The sequence below is a fragment of the Drosophila miranda genome, chromosome 3, assembly GCF_003369915.1.
Source record: "Drosophila miranda strain MSH22 chromosome 3, D.miranda_PacBio2.1, whole genome shotgun sequence".
Taxonomy (NCBI): Eukaryota; Metazoa; Arthropoda; class Insecta; order Diptera; family Drosophilidae; genus Drosophila; species Drosophila miranda.
In genome coordinates this window covers 3339937-3360549 of record NC_046676.1, presented here as the reverse complement: position 1 = coordinate 3360549, position 20613 = coordinate 3339937, and the positions used below count along the sequence as shown (strand labels likewise).

Below are 20613 nucleotides of genomic sequence, written 5' to 3'. Positions count from 1 at the left end.
GAGACCAGATACAGGAACCATATTCCAAGATAGGTGTAGAATAGTTTAGTGGTTAGGGGTCAGAAAATTCCTTCGAACATCTTTTGATAAAGACAAGGACTCCTTTGGCTTTATTCGAAATAGCGGATATATGAGAACTAAAACATAAGTTATGTACGAAAATAATGCCTAAGTCATTAACTTTGTATAGGCGTTCCAAGGAAATTTTATGAATTGTGAAGTTAAAAAGGTAAGACTTGTTGCGATGGAGGGTCATGGCGTTAAATTTGGAAATGTTAAGAGGAAGAGCGCTAATAATGTACCAATTTTTGAGAGCGTCGAGATCTGATTGAAGAAATAACGAGGTTACCAGATCGCTGTAGGAAAAACATAGCTTGACATCATCATTGATAAGGAGGTTAAATAGTTCCAATTCAACTTTTTGCCAATTACCAACCATAAGTAAATGCCACTGTTGCTGAAGGATATCCTGCATCAATTTAATATGGGGGTGTTAGGAGAGGGATCTTGTATTTATTTGTGAATACTGTCAGTCCGCTCGATACTGTCCATTCGAGAGTCCCGCAAGCTTTGCGGTCATTAAGTAGTGGAGTGTTTGGAGGTATTTCCCCAAGAAAATAATTGCAACTTTGCATGTGGATGTGATCCATCGAAGTTACCGCTCCCTCTCTAGGGAGCTATGCCGGTTCGATGGTTGTACACCCGGGGGAAATGCGTGTCTAATAAAATGGTTAGGGACTCCTCACTGGAGTTAGTGGGTAGTTTTCGCGGGGATCTTGCGTAGCCTTGCGGGCTCTGATGTTTCCTCTATTTCTGATTTTATAGCATGTATGTGGCCCCGGGTTTTCCGTAGTGATATTTTAGTTCAGGACGCCAGATCTTATTATAATTAGGAGCTTGTGGATGAACATAACGCCATTGCATATTTTGCGATGGTGTGACGACGGCAGGTCAATAAGATTTAGCATAGACCGATAGGGTGACAAGATTCTACCCGAGTCCCAGTTAAAGTTACGAAGGGCAAAAATTAAAATTGCTTTTGCACATATTCAATAACAACCTGCTGCTCTTTATACTGCGGGCTCCACACAAAGGAACAATACTCCAATATCGGACGTACTAACAAGATATACAGTTGTTTCGTCACGTACGGGTCGTCAAACTTCTTAAACCAAAGCTTGATGATCGCTAAAACACTCTTAGCTTTATTTAATGTTGCGGCTATATGGCTGTTAAAACACAACTTATGATCAAGTAGGACTCCGCGGTCATTTAAACAACCAGGGTATGATTTCCTAGAACTTATGAGACAAAATGTGGAGCGCGACGGTAAAATGTCATGGTTGCTGGACTAGGACAACGTCCGCTCCACTCTCGTCTAAGCAGAGTATTAGTATGGTTCATAATAATAATACATATACGTAATAATACGAACAAAAAGCACAAAAAGCGCATCTAATTGATACGGTAGCTGATATCAAACTATTTTATTCATTTGTTTACTTAACTTCCGTTTGATAGCCCTGGAAAGGTTTATATTGAAAATCGCGTTGCTGATTTTATATATATGTTGCCTAAAACCATTCGGTATGACTGGGTGATATGTCAACATTTTTTTGTAAAATACAAACCAAGAGAGCATTTTTACATATATTTTTATTTTATGTTTCGATAATTCGAATTCCTGAGGAAAAGAGACGGCGAGATATTTTCCACTATTTAGGAAGGCTTTGTATTCGAAAGAATTTGCGAATTGTTCCAAACACCTTTGAGCGCGGACTGACTATTTCTAATCAATTAGGCGTGACGTCCCACCCATTGGTGCTCCCGTTTTCACATTCCGCAAGGTTGCTACGTTTTCTAAACGAAAACATTTTCATTACGACAAAATGAAAAGTAAACGCCTGTTTATACAACAAATTGAATCTTAATTGCAAAAAAAAAAAAAATATGATTTCTTGATGTATTAAAATAAGTTTGACACCATTACCAGGGGAATTTATATTGTGCCTTCTTTATAAATATATTTTTTTTTAAATAACCTCAAATTTGGCTCTTGGCAACAATACTTTTCGTTTTTGTGCTAGCAGCTGATGTAGCCGATTTTGTTATCGGAGTTTCTCTGGTGTCTCTGTGAAGGTCAATTACTTATCTGCGCGCTAGTTTTCGTTCAAATTACGATTGATAGTTAGGCAATTGCGACATGCTCCCACGAAAATTTTAGCTATCTTCTTGGCTATTTTCGTCTGTTCTTTTTACTCTGCTATTTCGCATATTTGTCGCCGGCCGTTTTTTTTTCGACGTCCAAAATCAGGTACCTTGAGCACAAATTGACAAAATTGCCGTTCTTACGGAGGAAAACCTTTCAAAGTCCCAAAACAAGCAACACATAAAAAAAAATATATCAAAGCATACTTGATTATGTTAATATTGTGTATGGGATATTTAGAAATAGTTCAGACAGAGAACCAAACCGACTTTTTTAAGGTTTTAATTTTGTTGTAATAAAATTTGCAATTATGAAAAAGCGGACAAGATCTTACCAGAACACTTTGTAGCTTAAGCTAATCTTAACAGTTACAGTTCATGGTGTTTTTCTATTTAAAATTAATTTTTTCTTCACTTTATTCAAAATGAACGAAGAAGCTTAACAAACTTGATATTTAGAAAAAAATGTTGTTTCTTCGTAAATGACTGTGATAAAAACAAATGAGTATGTACTTTTGTTTAAAAATAAAATTGATTTAGCAACAAAAACAAATTTTTTAAATTAGACAAATAGATGAACATTTGTGAAAACTAGAGAAGTCACAAATGCATGACATTTTAGAGTGCGCCTTTTTTCCCCCGGCGTATATATGGCCAACTGTCAAATAAAATATATAATTAAATTATTCAAAATTCATAACAGGAACTTCGCTATAGTGCCCTAGACAAAATATTCCGATGCCAGGGATGAAAATAAAGAAACTATCGGAAATATAACTTTTTATCGATATATAGTTTTATTGACTGTCCGTTTTGATGTAGAGATAATTTTGCAAACTGATTTTCTTTGTAACCAAATTGGATTTAGTTTTTCATCGAGGGCCGAGGATTCAACGTCGCCTAGGAGAAGTTTGTGGAGAAACAGAATTCCATGGAAACTCCTACGACTTTCAGGAGAGTGCAAGTTCATGAGACGCAGCCGACTCTCATAAGAAGGAAGATGACGAGAGGGGTCCCAATTAAGTCCGCGCAGGGCAAAGATAAGGAATTGTTTTTGAACGGACTCGAGCATATCTTGATATTTTTGGTAATGGGGAGACCAGATACAGGAACCATATTCCAAGATAGGTGTAGAATAGTTTAGTGGTTAGGGGTCAGAAAATTCCTTCGAACATCTTTTGATAAAGACAAGGACTCCTTTGGCTTTATTCGAAATAGCGGATATATGAGAACTAAAACATAAGTTATGTACGAAAATAATGCCTAAGTCATTAACTTTGTATAGGCGTTCCAAGGAAATTTTATGAATTGTGAAGTTAAAAAGGTAAGACTTGTTGCGATGGAGGGTCATGGCGTTAAATTTGGAAATGTTAAGAGGAAGAGCGCTAATAATGTACCAATTTTTGAGAGCGTCGAGATCTGATTGAAGAAATAACGAGGTTACCAGATCGCTGTAGGAAAAACATAGCTTGACATCATCATTGATAAGGAGGTTAAATAGTTCCAATTCAACTTTTTGCCAATTACCAACCATAAGTAAATGCCACTGTTGCTGAAGGATATCCTGCATCAATTTAATATGGGGGTGTTAGGAGAGGGATCTTGTATTTATTTGTGAATACTGTCAGTCCGCTCGATACTGTCCATTCGAGAGTCCCGCAAGCTTTGCGGTCATTAAGTAGTGGAGTGTTTGGAGGTATTTCCCCAAGAAAATAATTGCAACTTTGCATGTGGATGTGATCCATCGAAGTTACCGCTCCCTCTCTAGGGAGCTATGCCGGTTCGATGGTTGTACACCCGGGGAAATGCGTGTCTAATAAAATGGTTAGGGACTCCTCACTGGAGTTAGTGGGTAGTTTTCGCGGGGATCTTGCGTAGCCTTGCGGGCTCTGATGTTTCCTCTATTTCTGATTTTATAGCATGTATGTGGCCCCGGGTTTTCCGTAGTGATATTTTAGTTCAGGACGCCAGATCTTATTATAATTAGGAGCTTGTGGATGAACATAACGCCATTGCATATTTTGCGATGGTGTGACGACGGCAGGTCAATAAGATTTAGCATAGACCGATAGGGTGACAAGATTCTACCCGAGTCCCAGTTAAAGTTACGAAGGGCAAAAATTAAAATTGCTTTTGCACATATTCAATAACAACCTGCTGCTCTTTATACTGCGGGCTCCACACAAAGGAACAATACTCCAATATCGGACGTACTAACAAGATATACAGTTGTTTCGTCACGTACGGGTCGTCAAACTTCTTAAACCAAAGCTTGATGATCGCTAAAACACTCTTAGCTTTATTTAATGTTGCGGCTATATGGCTGTTAAAACACAACTTATGATCAAGTAGGACTCCGCGGTCATTTAAACAACCAGGGTATGATTTCCTAGAACTTATGAGACAAAATGTGGAGCGCGACGGTAAAATGTCATGGTTGCTGGACTAGGACAACGTCCGCTCCACTCTCGTCTAAGCAGAGTATTAGTATGGTTCATAATAATAATACATATACGTAATAATACGAACAAAAAGCACAAAAAGCGCATCTAATTGATACGGTAGCTGATATCAAACTATTTTATTCATTTGTTTACTTAACTTCCGTTTGATAGCCCTGGAAAGGTTTATATTGAAAATCGCGTTGCTGATTTTATATATATGTTGCCTAAAACCATTCGGTATGACTGGGTGATATGTCAACATTTTTTTGTAAAATACAAACCAAGAGAGCATTTTTACATATATTTTTATTTTATGTTTCGATAATTCGAATTCCTGAGGAAAAGAGACGGCGAGATATTTTCCACTATTTAGGAAGGCTTTGTATTCGAAAGAATTTGCGAATTGTTCCAAACACCTTTGAGCGCGGACTGACTATTTCTAATCAATTAGGCGTGACGTCCCACCCATTGGTGCTCCCGTTTTCACATTCCGCAAGGTTGCTACGTTTTCTAAACGAAAACATTTTCATTACGACAAAATGAAAAGTAAACGCCTGTTTATACAACAAATTGAATCTTAATTGCAAAAAAAAAAAAAATATGATTTCTTGATGTATTAAAATAAGTTTGACACCATTACCAGGGGAATTTATATTGTGCCTTCTTTATAAATATATTTTTTTTTAAATAACCTCAAATTTGGCTCTTGGCAACAATACTTTTCGTTTTTGTGCTAGCAGCTGATGTAGCCGATTTTGTTATCGGAGTTTCTCTGGTGTCTCTGTGAAGGTCAATTACTTATCTGCGCGCTAGTTTTCGTTCAAATTACGATTGATAGTTAGGCAATTGCGACATGCTCCCACGAAAATTTTAGCTATCTTCTTGGCTATTTTCGTCTGTTCTTTTTACTCTGCTATTTCGCATATTTGTCGCCGGCCGTTTTTTTTTCGACGTCCAAAATCAGGTACCTTGAGCACAAATTGACAAAATTGCCGTTCTTACGGAGGAAAACCTTTCAAAGTCCCAAAACAAGCAACACATAAAAAAAAATATATCAAAGCATACTTGATTATGTTAATATTGTGTATGGGATATTTAGAAATAGTTCAGACAGAGAACCAAACCGACTTTTTTAAGGTTTTAATTTTGTTGTAATAAAATTTGCAATTATGAAAAAGCGGACAAGATCTTACCAGAACACTTTGTAGCTTAAGCTAATCTTAACAGTTACAGTTCATGGTGTTTTTCTATTTAAAATTAATTTTTTCTTCACTTTATTCAAAATGAACGAAGAAGCTTAACAAACTTGATATTTAGAAAAAAATGTTGTTTCTTCGTAAATGACTGTGATAAAAACAAATGAGTATGTACTTTTGTTTAAAAATAAAATTGATTTAGCAACAAAAACAAATTTTTTAAATTAGACAAATAGATGAACATTTGTGAAAACTAGAGAAGTCACAAATGCATGACATTTTAGAGTGCGCCTTTTTTCCCCCGGCGTATATATGGCCAACTGTCAAATAAAATATATAATTAAATTATTCAAAATTCATAACAGGAACTTCGCTATAGTGCCCTAGACAAAATATTCCGATGCCAGGGATGAAAATAAAGAAACTATCGGAAATATAACTTTTTATCGATATATAGTTTTATTGACTGTCCGTTTTGATGTAGAGATAATTTTGCAAACTGATTTTCTTTGTAACCAAATTGGATTTAGTTTTTCATCGTGGCTAATACATTCGTCAAAATTGATCCCTTAGCGCTTGAGGATTGTGCGAGCGTAAGCAACGCAAAAGATAGCGTTTGCCAAAGCTCCAAACAAAAGGGCGTTGGTGTCATAGGTGCACCAAAAGAAATAGCTTGCTGTATTGAAGACCTGGGTTCCGCTCTACAAGACAAAGTGATTTTGGCACCTGCAGAAAGTAGCCACCAACTTGTGCTTCATGCCAAGCAGTCTGAAGCCATGTCCGGTGATCAGAAAGTGCTGTTAAAAGGGCATTCGTCTCAGTATGTCAAGCTGAATGTTGGTGGTCGCTTATATTATACTACAATCGGAACACTGACGAAGCATAATGATACAATGCTAAGCGCTATGTTTAGTGGTCGCATGGAGGTGCTAACTGATTCAGAAGGTAATTAATTTACATTGAAATTATTCTGTAATATGTATACAAAAATTCACGTTGCAGGTTGGATACTAATAGATCGCTGTGGAAACCATTTTGGAATCATACTCAACTTTTTGCGCGATGGCAGTGTCCCATTACCCGAAACTAACAAAGAAATAGCTGAGCTACTTGCAGAATCAAAATACTACTGCATTACCGAGCTTGCATTGTCATGTGAACGGGCACTATATGCACACATTGAGCCAAAACCTATTTGCCGCATTCCATTGATAACTTCGCAAAAAGAGGAACAACTTCTAATCAGCGCGTCTTCGAAACCGGCTGTTATTTTAGTGGTGCAGCGACAAAACAACAAGTATTCATACACAAGCACATCCGATGACAATTTATTAAAAAATATTGAACTTTTTGACAAGCTCTCTCTGCGTTTCAACGAACGCATTTTATTCATCAAAGATGTTATAGGACCAAGTGAAATATGTTGCTGGTCCTTTTATGGGCACGGAAAAAAGGTTGCTGAAGTGTGTTGTACTTCTATAGTTTATGCAACTGATCGAAAACATACTAAAGTGGAATTTCCTGAGGCACGTATTTACGAAGAGACACTTCAAGTGTTGCTATACGAGAATCGAAACGCCCCTGACCAAGATCTAATGCAGGCCACATCTTCTGTACGTGTGGGGGGTGTTAGTGGAACAAGCATGCATCAGTATACAAGCGACGAGGAGGAAGAGCGAACTGGACTAGCGCGGTTGCGATCAAACAAACGGAACAACCCCACATGACACGCATAGGTTTTTTATAAACGTAGTTTTGATGGCGTTGCCTATCTACAAGTTCAGCTCGTTGCTGACTTCTAGCGTCAGTAAATGTATAAAACGCGATCGGATGTATAGTTCATTAATATAATTTTTTAAATAAAAATTAACCCTATCTGAAACTGTTTACAAATGAAATTAAAAGAACCGTCGAATAACCTTGCAAATATTTATGGATACATATATACATATGTATATGATTCGCTTTCCAGTATAAATATACATACATATGTATGTAGAAACCAACACTGATATGAAATCTTAGCAAGCAAACAAAATAATGTTAAAAAAACGTTTGCTCATTTTTATAAAACGATCTTCAAGAGTCTAAAAATGATAAGTTAAATAATAGCTTTCTACATCTACCAACCTTCAAACTTCCGAAAATGTTGGTGTCTTGATTATATTGATTAAAAAAATGACATCCAAATAAATTAATGACAGACCAAAAAGAAAATATATACCTCCAAACGGAGGGTGACCCCATAAAGAAATGGGTCAGCTATCGCAGCCACCAAGTCATCTAAATACGTGCGGATCCACCTGGACAACCACACTAACTTGGAATAACTACATAACTAGCAAAGCGACATAAACTTCAGAAAACAATACTGGCTACTGGAAAAAACTGTACCAGCACGGAAGATACCTTTTAGTGTTTAAAACAAAGTTATATCCTGTAGCTGTAAAATGATTCTGTCGCCTTTGATCAAAAACCGCACCCCAAGCAAAGCTGTAAGCTACAGCTTTATAGTGTAAATATATATAAATTTTGGTAAATATTTATTTTTTTATTCCTATCTTTGGTAGGAATCTCTTCATATTCATTTGACCTCAAAATACTACTTATCACGCTTTATCAAAGCTAGCTAATGTATTTATGTACGAGGGTGGTCTGATAAGTACTTAGCCTCACCGCCCGATGGTGCCAAAGGAGATTTACTATCGTGTAGCTCAATCTTTTAGACGGCTACTGTCAAAATTTCAGCCGAATCAGACTCGTACTTTTTTTTTGTGACCACGCGTGAAAGCGGGCTTGTCCGCCGATTTTATACAAATGGAAAATAAGTAATATCGGGCTGTGATTCGATTCTCATTTTTGGATGGGAAATCGCGGAGCGAAATTAAAGAGCGCTTGGATGCTGTGGCGACCGTCAAAAATTGGTTTCGCCCGTGTGCCCCGAAAATTGCTTCAACGGAGGACAACATAACAAAAACCCTCGATCTCGTATTGGCAAATCGCCGATTAAAGGTGCGTGAGATAGCTTAATCAGTAAGCATCTCAAAAGAACACGTGGGTCAAATCCTGCATGTGATTTTTGGCATGAGAAAGCTGTCGGCGTGATGGGTGCAGCGTTTGCTCACTCCGGACAAAAAGCGCAACAGTAAAACCACTTCAGAGCAGTGTTTTGACGCTGTTTAAGAGCAATCCGAAGGAGTTTCTGTGTCGTTTTGTGACTGGCGCTGAAACATAGATCCAATGGTAGACACCAGAGATCAAGGAACAGGCGAAAAAGTCGACTTTACCCGGCGAACATGCTCCGAAGAAGGCGAAGACTGTAATCGGCTCACACCACCGCCGTCGCCACGGCCAAATTGGTCGAATTGCACTGCGTACTGCCCCATCCGCCGAATTCTCCAGTCTTGGCCCTGATTGAAAAAAGTCACTTACCGGACATACATTTGAGAATGAGAAGGGCGTCGCCGCCACGACGGCCTACGTTACAGACCTCGAGAAAACGTATTTTTCAGATGAGTTAAGGAACTTGGAGCATCGGTGGGTCAAGTATATCGACCTAAAAGGAGACTATATTGAGAAATAAATCGCCACTTTTCAAAAATTTTGGTTTTTTGTTTTGTAGGCCAAGTACTTATCAGACCACCCTCGTACATTCATTTAACGAAACCTTATTTTCAAGAACCAACTAGAAACATAATATCCCCTCAATCCCTTATAAGGCTTCCAGGACACAGCGAAAGTAAAAGTTACAGTTAAATTACAGGGAATGAACACATCAAATATTTTCCTTCTGACTTTTGCAGACTTTCCTTTAATAAATGAGAGAAATTCTAAGTCCGCAGACTACACGAAAAACGAGCCGGAATTGTGAGTCGCAGCTACGGCCGCGGCTATACATTTACACCCGATACTCAGTCAGTATGGCACTCCTCCGCCACATTGAACGACAAATAGGTTGTGAGAGAGAGACAGAAAATGAGTAAGCGCGTGACTACGCTACCGAAAACAATGTAATATCATTTGTTCCTTCTGGCTATCTATCCGATCTGATTTCGCATCCTGGAAGGTATGGGCATTCTATACGATTCTGCGTTTTCGGCTTTAGCAAATTTTTCAAAATTGTGGGTGCCACATATTTTTGTCCTTGGTGAAATTTTGAAATACACTTGTACCAGCACAGGAGTCTGGGATACAACAATTGGATTCTCTAAGAGCTAGAGCTGGAGTCTCTGAGATCTGAGATCGAGACGGACAGAAAGACATTCTGTATCGACTCTGCTATTGAAGCTGATCAAGAATATATATACTACTTCATGGAGTCGGAAACTTCCTTCCAAAAATATAATATAAAAATGAATCGCTGCATGTTTTACAAAGTAAAAATCTAGGGAGCAGCTGAACCAATTGCGCTAATTCTTTTTTTTTAATATTCCTTGATGTACAAAAATGTTTCTTACGGAGAGAAAATTTCAAAAAATTCAAATCTTAATTTACAAAAAGGTGAAAAAATTTATAATCAGGCATTGATTTCCATTGAGGATATGTGCTTGATGATGTCAAACAAGCTATTATGCCAATTGGGGATGGCCGCGCCTAATCGCCCAATGCAGGATGCTTTTAATTAAGAGTTACAACAACAAAAAGTCGTATGATCTCAGTACTTTGAAAGAACCGATTCAAATAAATCTTCCACTATTAAACAAAGAATAAAAATAATGTATTTGATAGTCTTATGAAAGTAATAAATGATGGAACTGGAGGGATTTACTTCTTCGACTTCTAATTCGCTCAAAAAATGAAATTGCTCTAGTTCTTGCTTCATTCTACCCCATTCAGCTCTAAAATTGCCATTGAATATGCAATGCAACGAAATTCCAACCTGTAACATTTCCAAAAATTCGGCAATGGCAAAGCTTTTGCAGAAATGTTCACTAATAGTATGGGATGAATGCACGATGGCGCAAAAAAAGTCTTTAGGGGCTTTAGATCGAACCATAAAGATCTACGGAACGAACAGAATCAACTTGCTGTCGCAGGAGTACCGGAAGGCAGCGTGTTTGGGCCGACACTGTATTGCTTATTCACCCACGACATGCCAAATCCCTTTACGGTCCGAAGGCAAACAGGGCAGGCCCTCAAGGTGGTAACATTTGCTGACGACACAGTAGTACAGAGTACTTTAAGAATTGACTAGCCCTGGTGTCTTCTTGGTTGGGAAACTCGTGGAGCTGCATACGAAGCACACATACCTCAGAGTTACACTGGATGCACGTGTAACTTTCGACAGTCACATCCGTAGCGTGAGGAGCAAGGTGGTGGGTAAGGCCCAGAAAATGTTCTAGCTACTTAAACAAAGCAACAAGCTCAATTTTAATAACAAAGTCATGATCTACAATGCCATACCTGCCCCTGCCTGGAAGTACGGCATTCAGTTGTATGGGATTGCCGCCAAGACTAACCTCCGCTCTCCGGAGCTGAGTGGAATATCCGTAACTGGGACATCGCCAAGGACCTTAACGTACAATCAAGCGAAGAGCCATATTTTTAAGCTCAGAAGCCACCCTAATGTACTGGCGAGGCGTCTTGCGATATCCAGATACCGGCGTAGGCTGGCCAGAAAACACCCAGTCGACCAGCGCAACAGGATGATCTATGAGGAGCTCTATCCTAGAAACTTGGACCTCCAAATTCTTCGACCTTGAGGACACGCATGTTTTTCTTTTTTTTTTTTGACTTTTTTAACAGTAACAGCAAACAACATAATTTGAATAATTCATATTAGAGAGAGAGATTAGAGGTGCCTGGCGGCCAGGTGCCAAATAACTAACGAATAACAAAGCTTACAAATTTAAAATTGAGAATTTTTCGCGGTGTATTTTTCTAACATTTTTGCTTTGAAAACTCAGCAAAAGTCGAAAAAATTAATTTCTTATGTTGGTTGTTTGTTTTTTACTGACATCCAATTAATGTATCTATGCAACAAAAACACAAGGAATGCATTGACTTCGCCTTTTCTAGAGTTTTCAAAGTCGAAATTTTTGAAAAATATACCACAAAAATGATACATTTTGAATGTTAAATATTTTTCAGCTTAAGCTAGGTTAGGATTTAAAGCTGCATTTATCTGCTTTTTAGAATTGCAAAGTTCAATACAACCAGATGTAATATACTTAAGTTATGTGAAAAAAGGACTACCTCTGGCAAAAATAGTAAAAAAAAAATAAATATCAAACTAAAAAACTACACCCAGAAAAAACTTATTAAACAGTTTTAAGACCCCAAATCCTTAAAAAAAGTCGGTTTGGTTCACACCGGAAATGTGTTGCATAGTGTCATCTGCGTAGCTGTAACAAATATGTACATACATATGTATGACTGTTCGTTGTCTGTGACAACGAAGGCTTGCCATAACAGGAAATGTTTACATGCCAGAGTGCTTGGATGTGGGGTTATACTCAAACAAAAATCGATTGTTTTTGTTTATATTTCCTACAATAGTCGAAATGGAGGAATTGAAAAAATTTGGATTGTTCATAGACGATATCTACAGACTGCGAGTTCAGGATCCCAGCATTGCCACTCAAAAAATAGAGCTGAGACATGAATGCCTGGAGTATTCAAGAAACCTTCAACAGTTCAAAAGATTAATTCATGACTTCTATAAAATATCAAATACTTTTGCTAAAGACGTCGAAGTGGAAAAGCTCCGTGCAATTGGGACACAAAACCAACTTAAATCAATGTCGCAGCAGCGACAAGCTGAGCAGCAAGTCTGTCAGAGCAAGATTTTGGAACAGACAGTCAAACTAGAGCGTTTGAAAAGCGAGTACCAGTACTTGCAACGTACAGAAACGGAGCAGCAGGAAATCATAAATAATTTTTTATTGAATCAATAAAAACAGGTGTATAAAAACTTTTAAACAATACGGTTTGGATTTTTTTGTTCTAGTTTTGCGGCTGTTAGATGCTTACGGTAGCAAACTAGACTACAAAGGGGAACATTGGTTTTGGAGCAGGAATATGCCTTACGATTTTTGCAATCACTAATGCAGCAAAACTGAGCTGGTAGCGGAGGGCGTGATACTTTTGCTTCCATGGGAAACTCATGACCTGGAGGTACCAAGATGTAGGAACCTTCAATAGTATTCATATATGTAAGTTTTGGGTGCGAAGGCTTTTGTGCTTGTTTGTTACGAACGCCAGAGCGTTGTTTACTGCTATCCTGTTTCTTCAGCAAGCGATCCATGGTTTTTTGTTTATCTTTTTCGCGACGCTCGTCCGCCTGTTGCTTACGTTTTTGCGACTTTAGAGCTGCTTTTTGGATTTCTTCCGCAGTTTGAGGTTTTTCCTTTTCCTTATATCCACTGGGTAGTGCAATCAGTTCTTCGACAAATCCAATCATATTAGTATCAGCATCTTGTGTCCGTTCATACATAGCTCGTTGACGAGCTGTCATTAATTTGGGGTCTTTAATTTTTTTTAACTCTTCATCGACATCGTCTAGCTTCCCAGTTTCAATGGCATTAAGCCAGCGTTCTTCATCACTAGAAGTATCACTGTTTCGTCGCCGTTTAATCTTCTTCATTGCATTAATAGGCGATGTTGAGGCCTGCACCGTTTTTTTTGTGTTCGCCGGTCTTGTGCGTATATTTACAAAATCAATGATATTCACATTTCGAGTTTGGTCCTCTCTTTTTATAGAATGTTCCACAGGCGGGAAAGATTTTTGAATCTCTTGAGCGAGGTTTGGCGTTGGCTCGTTATTGGTTGCCACAGATGAATCTGTAGGAGAAGCAAATCTGGCTGGCTTTTGGCGTTTTGAGCGTTTTGAGCGTCGATCTTAAAGTATTAAAATTTATAATAGCTACATAATGAAATATAAAATTATTACTATTACCTTCAACTTTCCCCATAATTTCAAGATAATTTCGGCTTTCAAAAATCATAAACATTAATCATATTTTAGAGAAATTGCGGATGGAAGATAATTGCGATACCATAAACTGCACGATAGTTGAGAAATCATTCGACATCGGTGTAGAAAATAATCATTTTGATACTTTTGCGTTCGAGTAAGGGCACTCCCATAAATGTTCAGACACTGAGCTAATTCAATAATGTTTCCACTAGACTATTTGAAACAATTGGTAGGCTGGTGCTACCAGCAATAACAAGCGGGAGGAATGTGAACCGTGGCTGGGGCCGCAACTCTACATTTATACCCGATAGGAGGAATGAGTAAGAGCGTGAAAGGCGTTGCGTAGCCACTGTAATTTCATTTTATTCCTGCTGGCTACACTATTAATCTGATCTGTGTTTTTGGTTTTCTCGTATCTTTAAAATGATGGACGCAACAAATTTTTGTCCCTGATGGTGGCGGGGTCCGGGGCTAAATTTTTAAATACACTTGTAAAAGTGTGATATCACAGGAGTCTGCATACGAACGGACAGACAGAAATGGCTACATCGACTAGGCTGTTGGTGCTGATTAATAATATATATAGTTTACGGGGTCAATATCGGGCAGAGCTCGCAAGAAGTCCCTCTTTGCAGGAAGACATACAAAAGTCATAAAAAAAGCGAAAAGACACTTCAACTTCGTTTGTTCTCAACGCGATCTTTGCTCAACCAACGAGAGTATTTTGTTGCGCTCTCTCTGTATTCGTTCGTTCGCATGAGATATTTCATTGAGAAAAAAGGGTCTTTGCAACTGTATGTCTGTGTGTACGTATTTTTACCTTCGTCTTACGTGCTTTTTCTGCGATCAAATACAAAAGCAATATCAAAAACCTATGGCAACTACAACAAAAAATACAATTTTTAGCATAATGCTCAGCTGTTGAGCACCGAACGACAGTCTCTTCTTCAACGTGTTTTCATAAGAAAGCTGCATGCGTTTCTCTCGCAGATCAGCATAAAAGAGAAACCACGAGAGTAAAATAATACGCTGTCTGTTGAGAGAGTGATCGATTTTACTTGATTCTTCTCAGTCCTTTCGGCAAGCAGACAGCATAGAAAAAATTGCTTGAGCATATTTTCGAGCTCTGGTATTAGTTATATAAACTAGTAGGTGAGAGCAAGATATACATATGGTAGCAGCGGTCTATTCCCATAGCGACCATATACCATCCTTTTCTGGGATTTCTAAGCCGCACGGTTCTATGCGATATTTAGGCGATGCTTTTGAAGTGCAACCCTAATAGCGTTTTCCCCACACAGCGCATCTACGGGGAACGGGGGATTTTTGACAGATGTTAAACCTCGATTCCCACTGGCATCATCCACCCTCTACAATCCATCAAAAAACAATCCATCGAAAACATTAAAGAAGTATTTGCATGAATTGTGATATTTCTCAATTTAATTGGTTATAATAAAACTGTACCTATAAGTGGATCTGTCCTGTCAAATGTTTATGACAAAATTTTCCATCTCCGCAATCCACAGCAATCCACAGCAATCTGCGTGTATTTGTTTTTGAATTAAAATGAAAACAAATGCATACATACATATGTACATATATTGATTAAACTCACCACCACCAGTTTCAGCACTCTCCATTCTGTATTGTTTCCGATGAATTATTTTTTAATTTTTTTGGTCTTTAGCGATTTGATATTTAAAATTTAACTTAAAATATGTCTAGGTGCTAAATATTTTTTATTGTCATGCATTGTTTTTTAGTGTTGCTATTGATAACCATCGTTTAAAGGCGCTGCACACTAAGCACATACTGGGGGAATTTTTGACAGAGGTGAAATCCCGATACACAATGACAACATCCACCATATACCATCCGTCAAAAAGCAAGCTGAAGATCATAAAATTACCAAGTTTTGGTCGGAATTGTGAAATTTTCACAATTTTTAGTTAGTAAATTGTCTATTTTCTTGGCTATAATAAAAGAATCCGTAAATTGCGCTCGCAATTTGCTGAAGTATCTGTCGCATTGTTTCCTGGTGCTCATTCAAGCAAAAATATTCTTAATAAAGTTTCAAATATCCAATTGCGTAAGTTCATTCAAACTAGCCGAGGCACCGAGGACTAAAGACCCACGGCCTCTAGAGATCCGGGAAAAATAACGCCAAGAAAACCCAGACCTCGCACAATTTCCAGCGGTGCAAGTTGCGCAACGAGCCAACAAACGCGAGCAATAAACGAAGCAATTGAATCCCACACAGAGGAACAGCCCAGTGAGTACTACCCTGGAGAATTTGTTGCCAACCCAGGGGTGAGTACCGGCTGGATACATAACCGCCGCCGAGAGGAGCTGGAATCCTTCGCGGAGGAATTCGGATTCAGCCGCGAGGGTAACGTGGAAGATTTGCGGAGAAATTTCGCCGAACTAGTCGCCGGGCTCTCGAACACGACGCCTGGGTCAGACTGGCGGAGATCGAGCGACAGTACGCCAGTTCACCAGGACGGGCCAGATCACCACAGCCCGGCACCTCGGCACAAGCGGAGAAAACAGACCCCGAGCTCAGCCTACGAGTCCCTGGAACCACGGGGGGCAAAACCAGCGTCCCGCTGATGGCAGAACGGATTCGGAAGTGGGGAATCCAGTTCGACGGGCAGGACGACCCACTGTCTTTCGTTAAGCTACTGGAAGAGCGTGCCCTCTCGTACGAGGTAGACATGAACTACCTGCCGCGAGCCATGGCGGAGCTCCTCGTCGACCGAGCCAACCGATGGTTCCGCACCAGCCGACTACAGAGCTCCTCATGGTCTGAGTTCCGTCAGGAATTCCTACCCTTCTTCCTGCCTCCCCGGTACTTCGAGCAACTGGATGTCCAGATCAAGGACCGCAAACAAGCCGTAGACGGACCGTTCAAGGACTTCGTCATCGAACTCCGGTTGCTTAAGCACCACGCCAGAAACGACGCGGCTAAAGAGCTCAACCGGATCTATGACAACACCCTCCCATCGGACCAGCTATACGTGGGAAGACACGAACTTCGAAGCCTAACACAACTCACGATTTTGGCCACGGTATACGAAAGCATACAGGAGCGGAATATCCTGGCAACGTTCATTCCCCTCGACAGATCCTCAGGTACGCGCGGTCAACGGCGGTGAATCGGAATCCCTTCCGAAAACCCCACTGGAACACCCCGGAACCCACAAGGAGGCCACACCACGCCGGCGCTCCAGCCCGGGAAGCTACGCATCGAATGATCACCACCCCTGTCGCTAACCCACACGCGGCCTGCCGCCGTTTCGGAGAAGCTGGACATGCCGCCCCCGACTGCACCAACCCATTGATCCTCTTCTGTTGGGAATGCGGCGAGCGCGGAACGCGCACCGTGGACTGTTGTCGCCGGGACCCGTCGGGAAACGACTCGCGTCCCCAGCTGACACGGGAACAGCCGGGCACGACGCTTCCTCTGACACGCAACTAAAGAACCCGCTACAAGTACGTGAAGGCCGGATAGGGGCGAGAGTGACCATCGGAGGACGGCGCACGGAAGCCACGGTCGACACCGGGACATCGCGAAGCTTCATCAATGCCAGCCTCGCCCGCCAACTCGACCACAACAACGACCTGCGGGAGGCGTGCATCCAGATCCGCCTAGCCGACGGCTCAGCACGCGAGATAACCCGGGTTTTACCGCTCTTAGTACTTCCAAATATGCTAGAGCAAGTCATCGTGGGGATGGATTTCCTATGCGCCATCAACACGACGATACTGTGTGGCGCCACCCGCCGCCATCTCTAAGGTCACCAATGCTCCGCCCCAAACGCCGGTGATCACAGCCAGCCAAATACACGCCCCAGGACCCACGATCTCAGGACCTCCGGTGCCAACGAATCCCCCGAAACGAAACGAGACACAAATACAAGAGACAAGGAACACAAAACCCACGACCGCAACGAGGCACACTAGGCCCAGGCCCACTCCAAGAAACCCAAAACCAAGCAACGCAACGAAGAAAGCAAGCCGGTCCTCCGAGGGCACCGACGCGGTTCCACCAACGAAGGGAAAGGAACCCAGGACGCCCCTCCGGCAACAGCCGCCACGCAGCAGCCAGACGCTCGAGGTACCAGGCCTGGCCCAGGACTGCAGCGACAGCGCCATCGATACAAGACAGAGACCGACCAGCTACTCCCGCGTCCTCTCAAGTAGGAACCGGGAAAGGCGACCACCGCCACACGTGCCAATCGGAACCCCGATGCACCTGGAGCCATCATGCCAGCGATCGTCACCGACGTCATGGAACGCCTCCCGGGCAATCCCACGCCTGGCATCGACATGCGGCCCAGCAACACGCCTGGAGCCATGTCGGTAATTTTCTTCGCCCAAGCTAGTCGCTGGTCCAACGCCAGGACCGTCATCGAGACCCGCACGTTCGTACATCACGTCGAGTACAACGCTGCACAAACATCCCCCAAGGAACACACGAGCACCCCACCCACGATCGACGAACCCGCTGTCGTCGCCAGCATAAGCGAATACGCTCGCGAAATCGAGCCAACAAGCGCATTGGACACAACGATTCTCCCCGCAAACCCCGACCATACTTGCGACCCGATTAATCGAAGAACCGTCCGAGGACGATTCAGAACGAATTTCCGACCCATGCCCCCCCGACATTGCGCCAAAAATACAGGAAAATACAGATCTAACGGAACATACCATCGTCATGAGACACAACCGTCCCATAAAACAGCGGTACTACCCGAAAAACCCAGCCATGCGGCGGATCATCGACGAACAGGTCGACCAACTGATAGCCTGATCGACAGCTCAATGAAATTTCCATCCCGGACGCATATCCGCTGCCCAGGATAAACTACATACTAGAACGACTCCGAAACGCGCATTTCATCACGACCCTAGACCTGAAAAACGGATACTGGCAGATACCCATGGCCCACGACAGCCGGGAAGCCACGGCATTCCCGATACCCGGCAGAGGACTATACCAATGGAAAGTGATGCCTTTCGGTCTACACTCCGCGGGAGCCACGTTTCAACCGACCCTTGACGCCGTCATCGGCGCGGATATGGTCGGGAAAAACTTCACGGAACACCTGAACAACGTGAAGGAAGTTTTCGCACGACTACGCAAGGCGACTACGCAAGAACTACGTCAATGCGTCGGCGTGGCCGGTTGGTACCGCAGATTTGTCCCAAACTTTGCCACAGTGGTCCAACCGATGTCACTGCTGCTGAAGAAGGGAAGAGCATGGACATGGGGCCAAGAACAACAAGACGCATTCGACGAGCTGAAAACACTGCTCACCACCGCACCAGTACTCGCCTGCCCGGACTTCAATGTCAAATTCTCCCTGCAGATGGACGCGATCTACCTTGGAGTGGGCGCAGTCCTCACCCAAGAGATCGAAGAGTAAGAGCGGGTCATCGCATACGTCAGTCGGCGCCTCAACAAAGCTGAGGAAAACTACGTCGCCACCGACAAAGAATGCCTAGCCGTCATCTGGGCGATCCGAAATCTGCGATGCTACCTCGAAGGCTACCGGTTCGATGTGATCACCGACCACCTCGTACTAAAGTGGCTGAATACCCTCGAGAGCCCGTATGGTAGAGTAGCAAGATGGGCGCTCGAGCTGCAGCAATTCCCTCCTGCAAGGAAGGGAACCCCGGCGCCCTATACGACGAAGTCACGCCCGGGACAGGAAGCACTCCAGAGACGGCCACCAACAAAGCAGCGAGGCTCAAAGAAGTATTCGCCATCGTCCGGAACAACATCCAGAGAGCCAGCAAAGAGCAAGGGATACATTATAACCTCCGCCGGCGACTATGGCTCCCCGCCATCGGGTCGCTAGTACTATTACGCAAACACCACCCTCGAACGCCGCTGAGGGCTTCGCAGCAAAACTAGCCCCAAAGTTCGACGGCCTCTACCGAGTCAAAGCTTCCCGTCAACCAATATCGCCAAGTTGCAATATTGCGAAAGCCGGATGCAGAAAGTCGCGAATACCAACGACCTGAGGGAATTCCACGATCATGAGTCCGAAGAACCCGCTGAGAATGCAGACATCGACGAGGAAAGCAACGAGACATTAACCCGACGTCCCAACCACGGCACCGCAAAGTCAGCAAAACCCGGGATACCCGGCCAAAAAGACAGCATCGGCAAAAAGCGAGCCCGATGCCATAATACAAGCGCAGCGAACCGCGTGGCCACCAATTAATCGAACAGCGCTGACGCCACCAAGAGAAGTAACGTAACGCTCACGACCGCGCGCCCCACAAATCCGCTGATGAAGCGAAGAGAACGCGGAAACCCCAACGCAGACCACAGAAGAAAACACGACGCCGAGCCACAACCGGCGACACCGCTGAAGAGGGGTCTCCCACACAACAACAAGAAAGGGCACACGGGCGACCCAAAATGCATCCCCGGTGCAACACGGAAAACCAAAGAAGAGCGGGCTCCGCAAAAATAAGTAGCCCCAACTCGAGCCTCCATCGATCAGTACGCCCTCGCTAGGAGAAGACGAAGCCACCTAAACCCACAACCAGAGCCAGAGACTCGCCCGGCACCGCCAAATCAATCACCCGACCGAAACACTCGGCTCCCGTCCAACGTAAGAAAACATACAAGCTGGTGACTTTTCTCGTCCTCGCGGCCTCCACACACGTGTCGGTCAAACTAAAGGGTTCAACAACTCCTCTGCCGAGTACGCCGACAGGACCGAACGATCAATCGAGACACTCAGGGCAAGCCGAATGACCCAGGTGATGCACATGGACCTGGAATGCATCAGGGACCTGATAACCACCATAAAGATCCAACCCA

General features: G+C 42.4%; 4 protein-coding genes across 5 annotated transcripts in view; 2 read left to right on the top strand and 2 right to left on the bottom strand.

The window, feature by feature from the left end:
* LOC108160063 overlaps window positions 1-15603 on the bottom strand; it is a 71389-nt gene extending 55786 nt beyond the window's left edge. Inside the window, exons 1-2 of one of the 2 annotated variants that reach the window (XM_033391946.1) lie at window positions 15385-15603; window positions 15234-15309 (exon numbers count right to left, since the gene is read on the bottom strand). The gene's annotated coding sequence lies outside the window, so the exon portion shown is untranslated. The remainder of the gene's footprint in view (window positions 1-15233; window positions 15310-15384) is intronic. The other variant, XM_033391944.1, reaches the window with a different exon arrangement.
* On the top strand, window positions 5993-7775 carry LOC117187746 (BTB/POZ domain-containing adapter for CUL3-mediated RhoA degradation protein 3). Its single transcript, XM_033390549.1, has 3 exons — window positions 5993-5998; window positions 6379-6793; window positions 6851-7775. Exons 1-3 carry the CDS (start codon window positions 5993-5995, stop codon window positions 7573-7575), a joined length of 1146 nt encoding a protein of 381 aa, XP_033246440.1. The 3' UTR covers window positions 7576-7775.
* Window positions 8224-12769, top strand: LOC117188308 (intraflagellar transport protein 20 homolog). The gene has a single exon (XM_033391947.1). The coding sequence runs from the start codon at window positions 12274-12276 to the stop codon at window positions 12742-12744; it is 471 nt and encodes a 156-aa protein (XP_033247838.1). The 5' UTR covers window positions 8224-12273; the 3' UTR covers window positions 12745-12769.
* LOC117188306 (INO80 complex subunit B) lies at window positions 12713-13869 on the bottom strand. Its single transcript, XM_033391942.1, has 2 exons — window positions 13746-13869; window positions 12713-13687 (listed from the first exon to the last, which is right to left on the bottom strand). The coding sequence occupies exons 1-2, from the start codon at window positions 13798-13800 to the stop codon at window positions 12765-12767; spliced, it is 978 nt and encodes a 325-aa protein (XP_033247833.1). The 5' UTR covers window positions 13801-13869; the 3' UTR covers window positions 12713-12764.
* Window positions 15604-20613: the final 5010 nt, after the last annotated feature.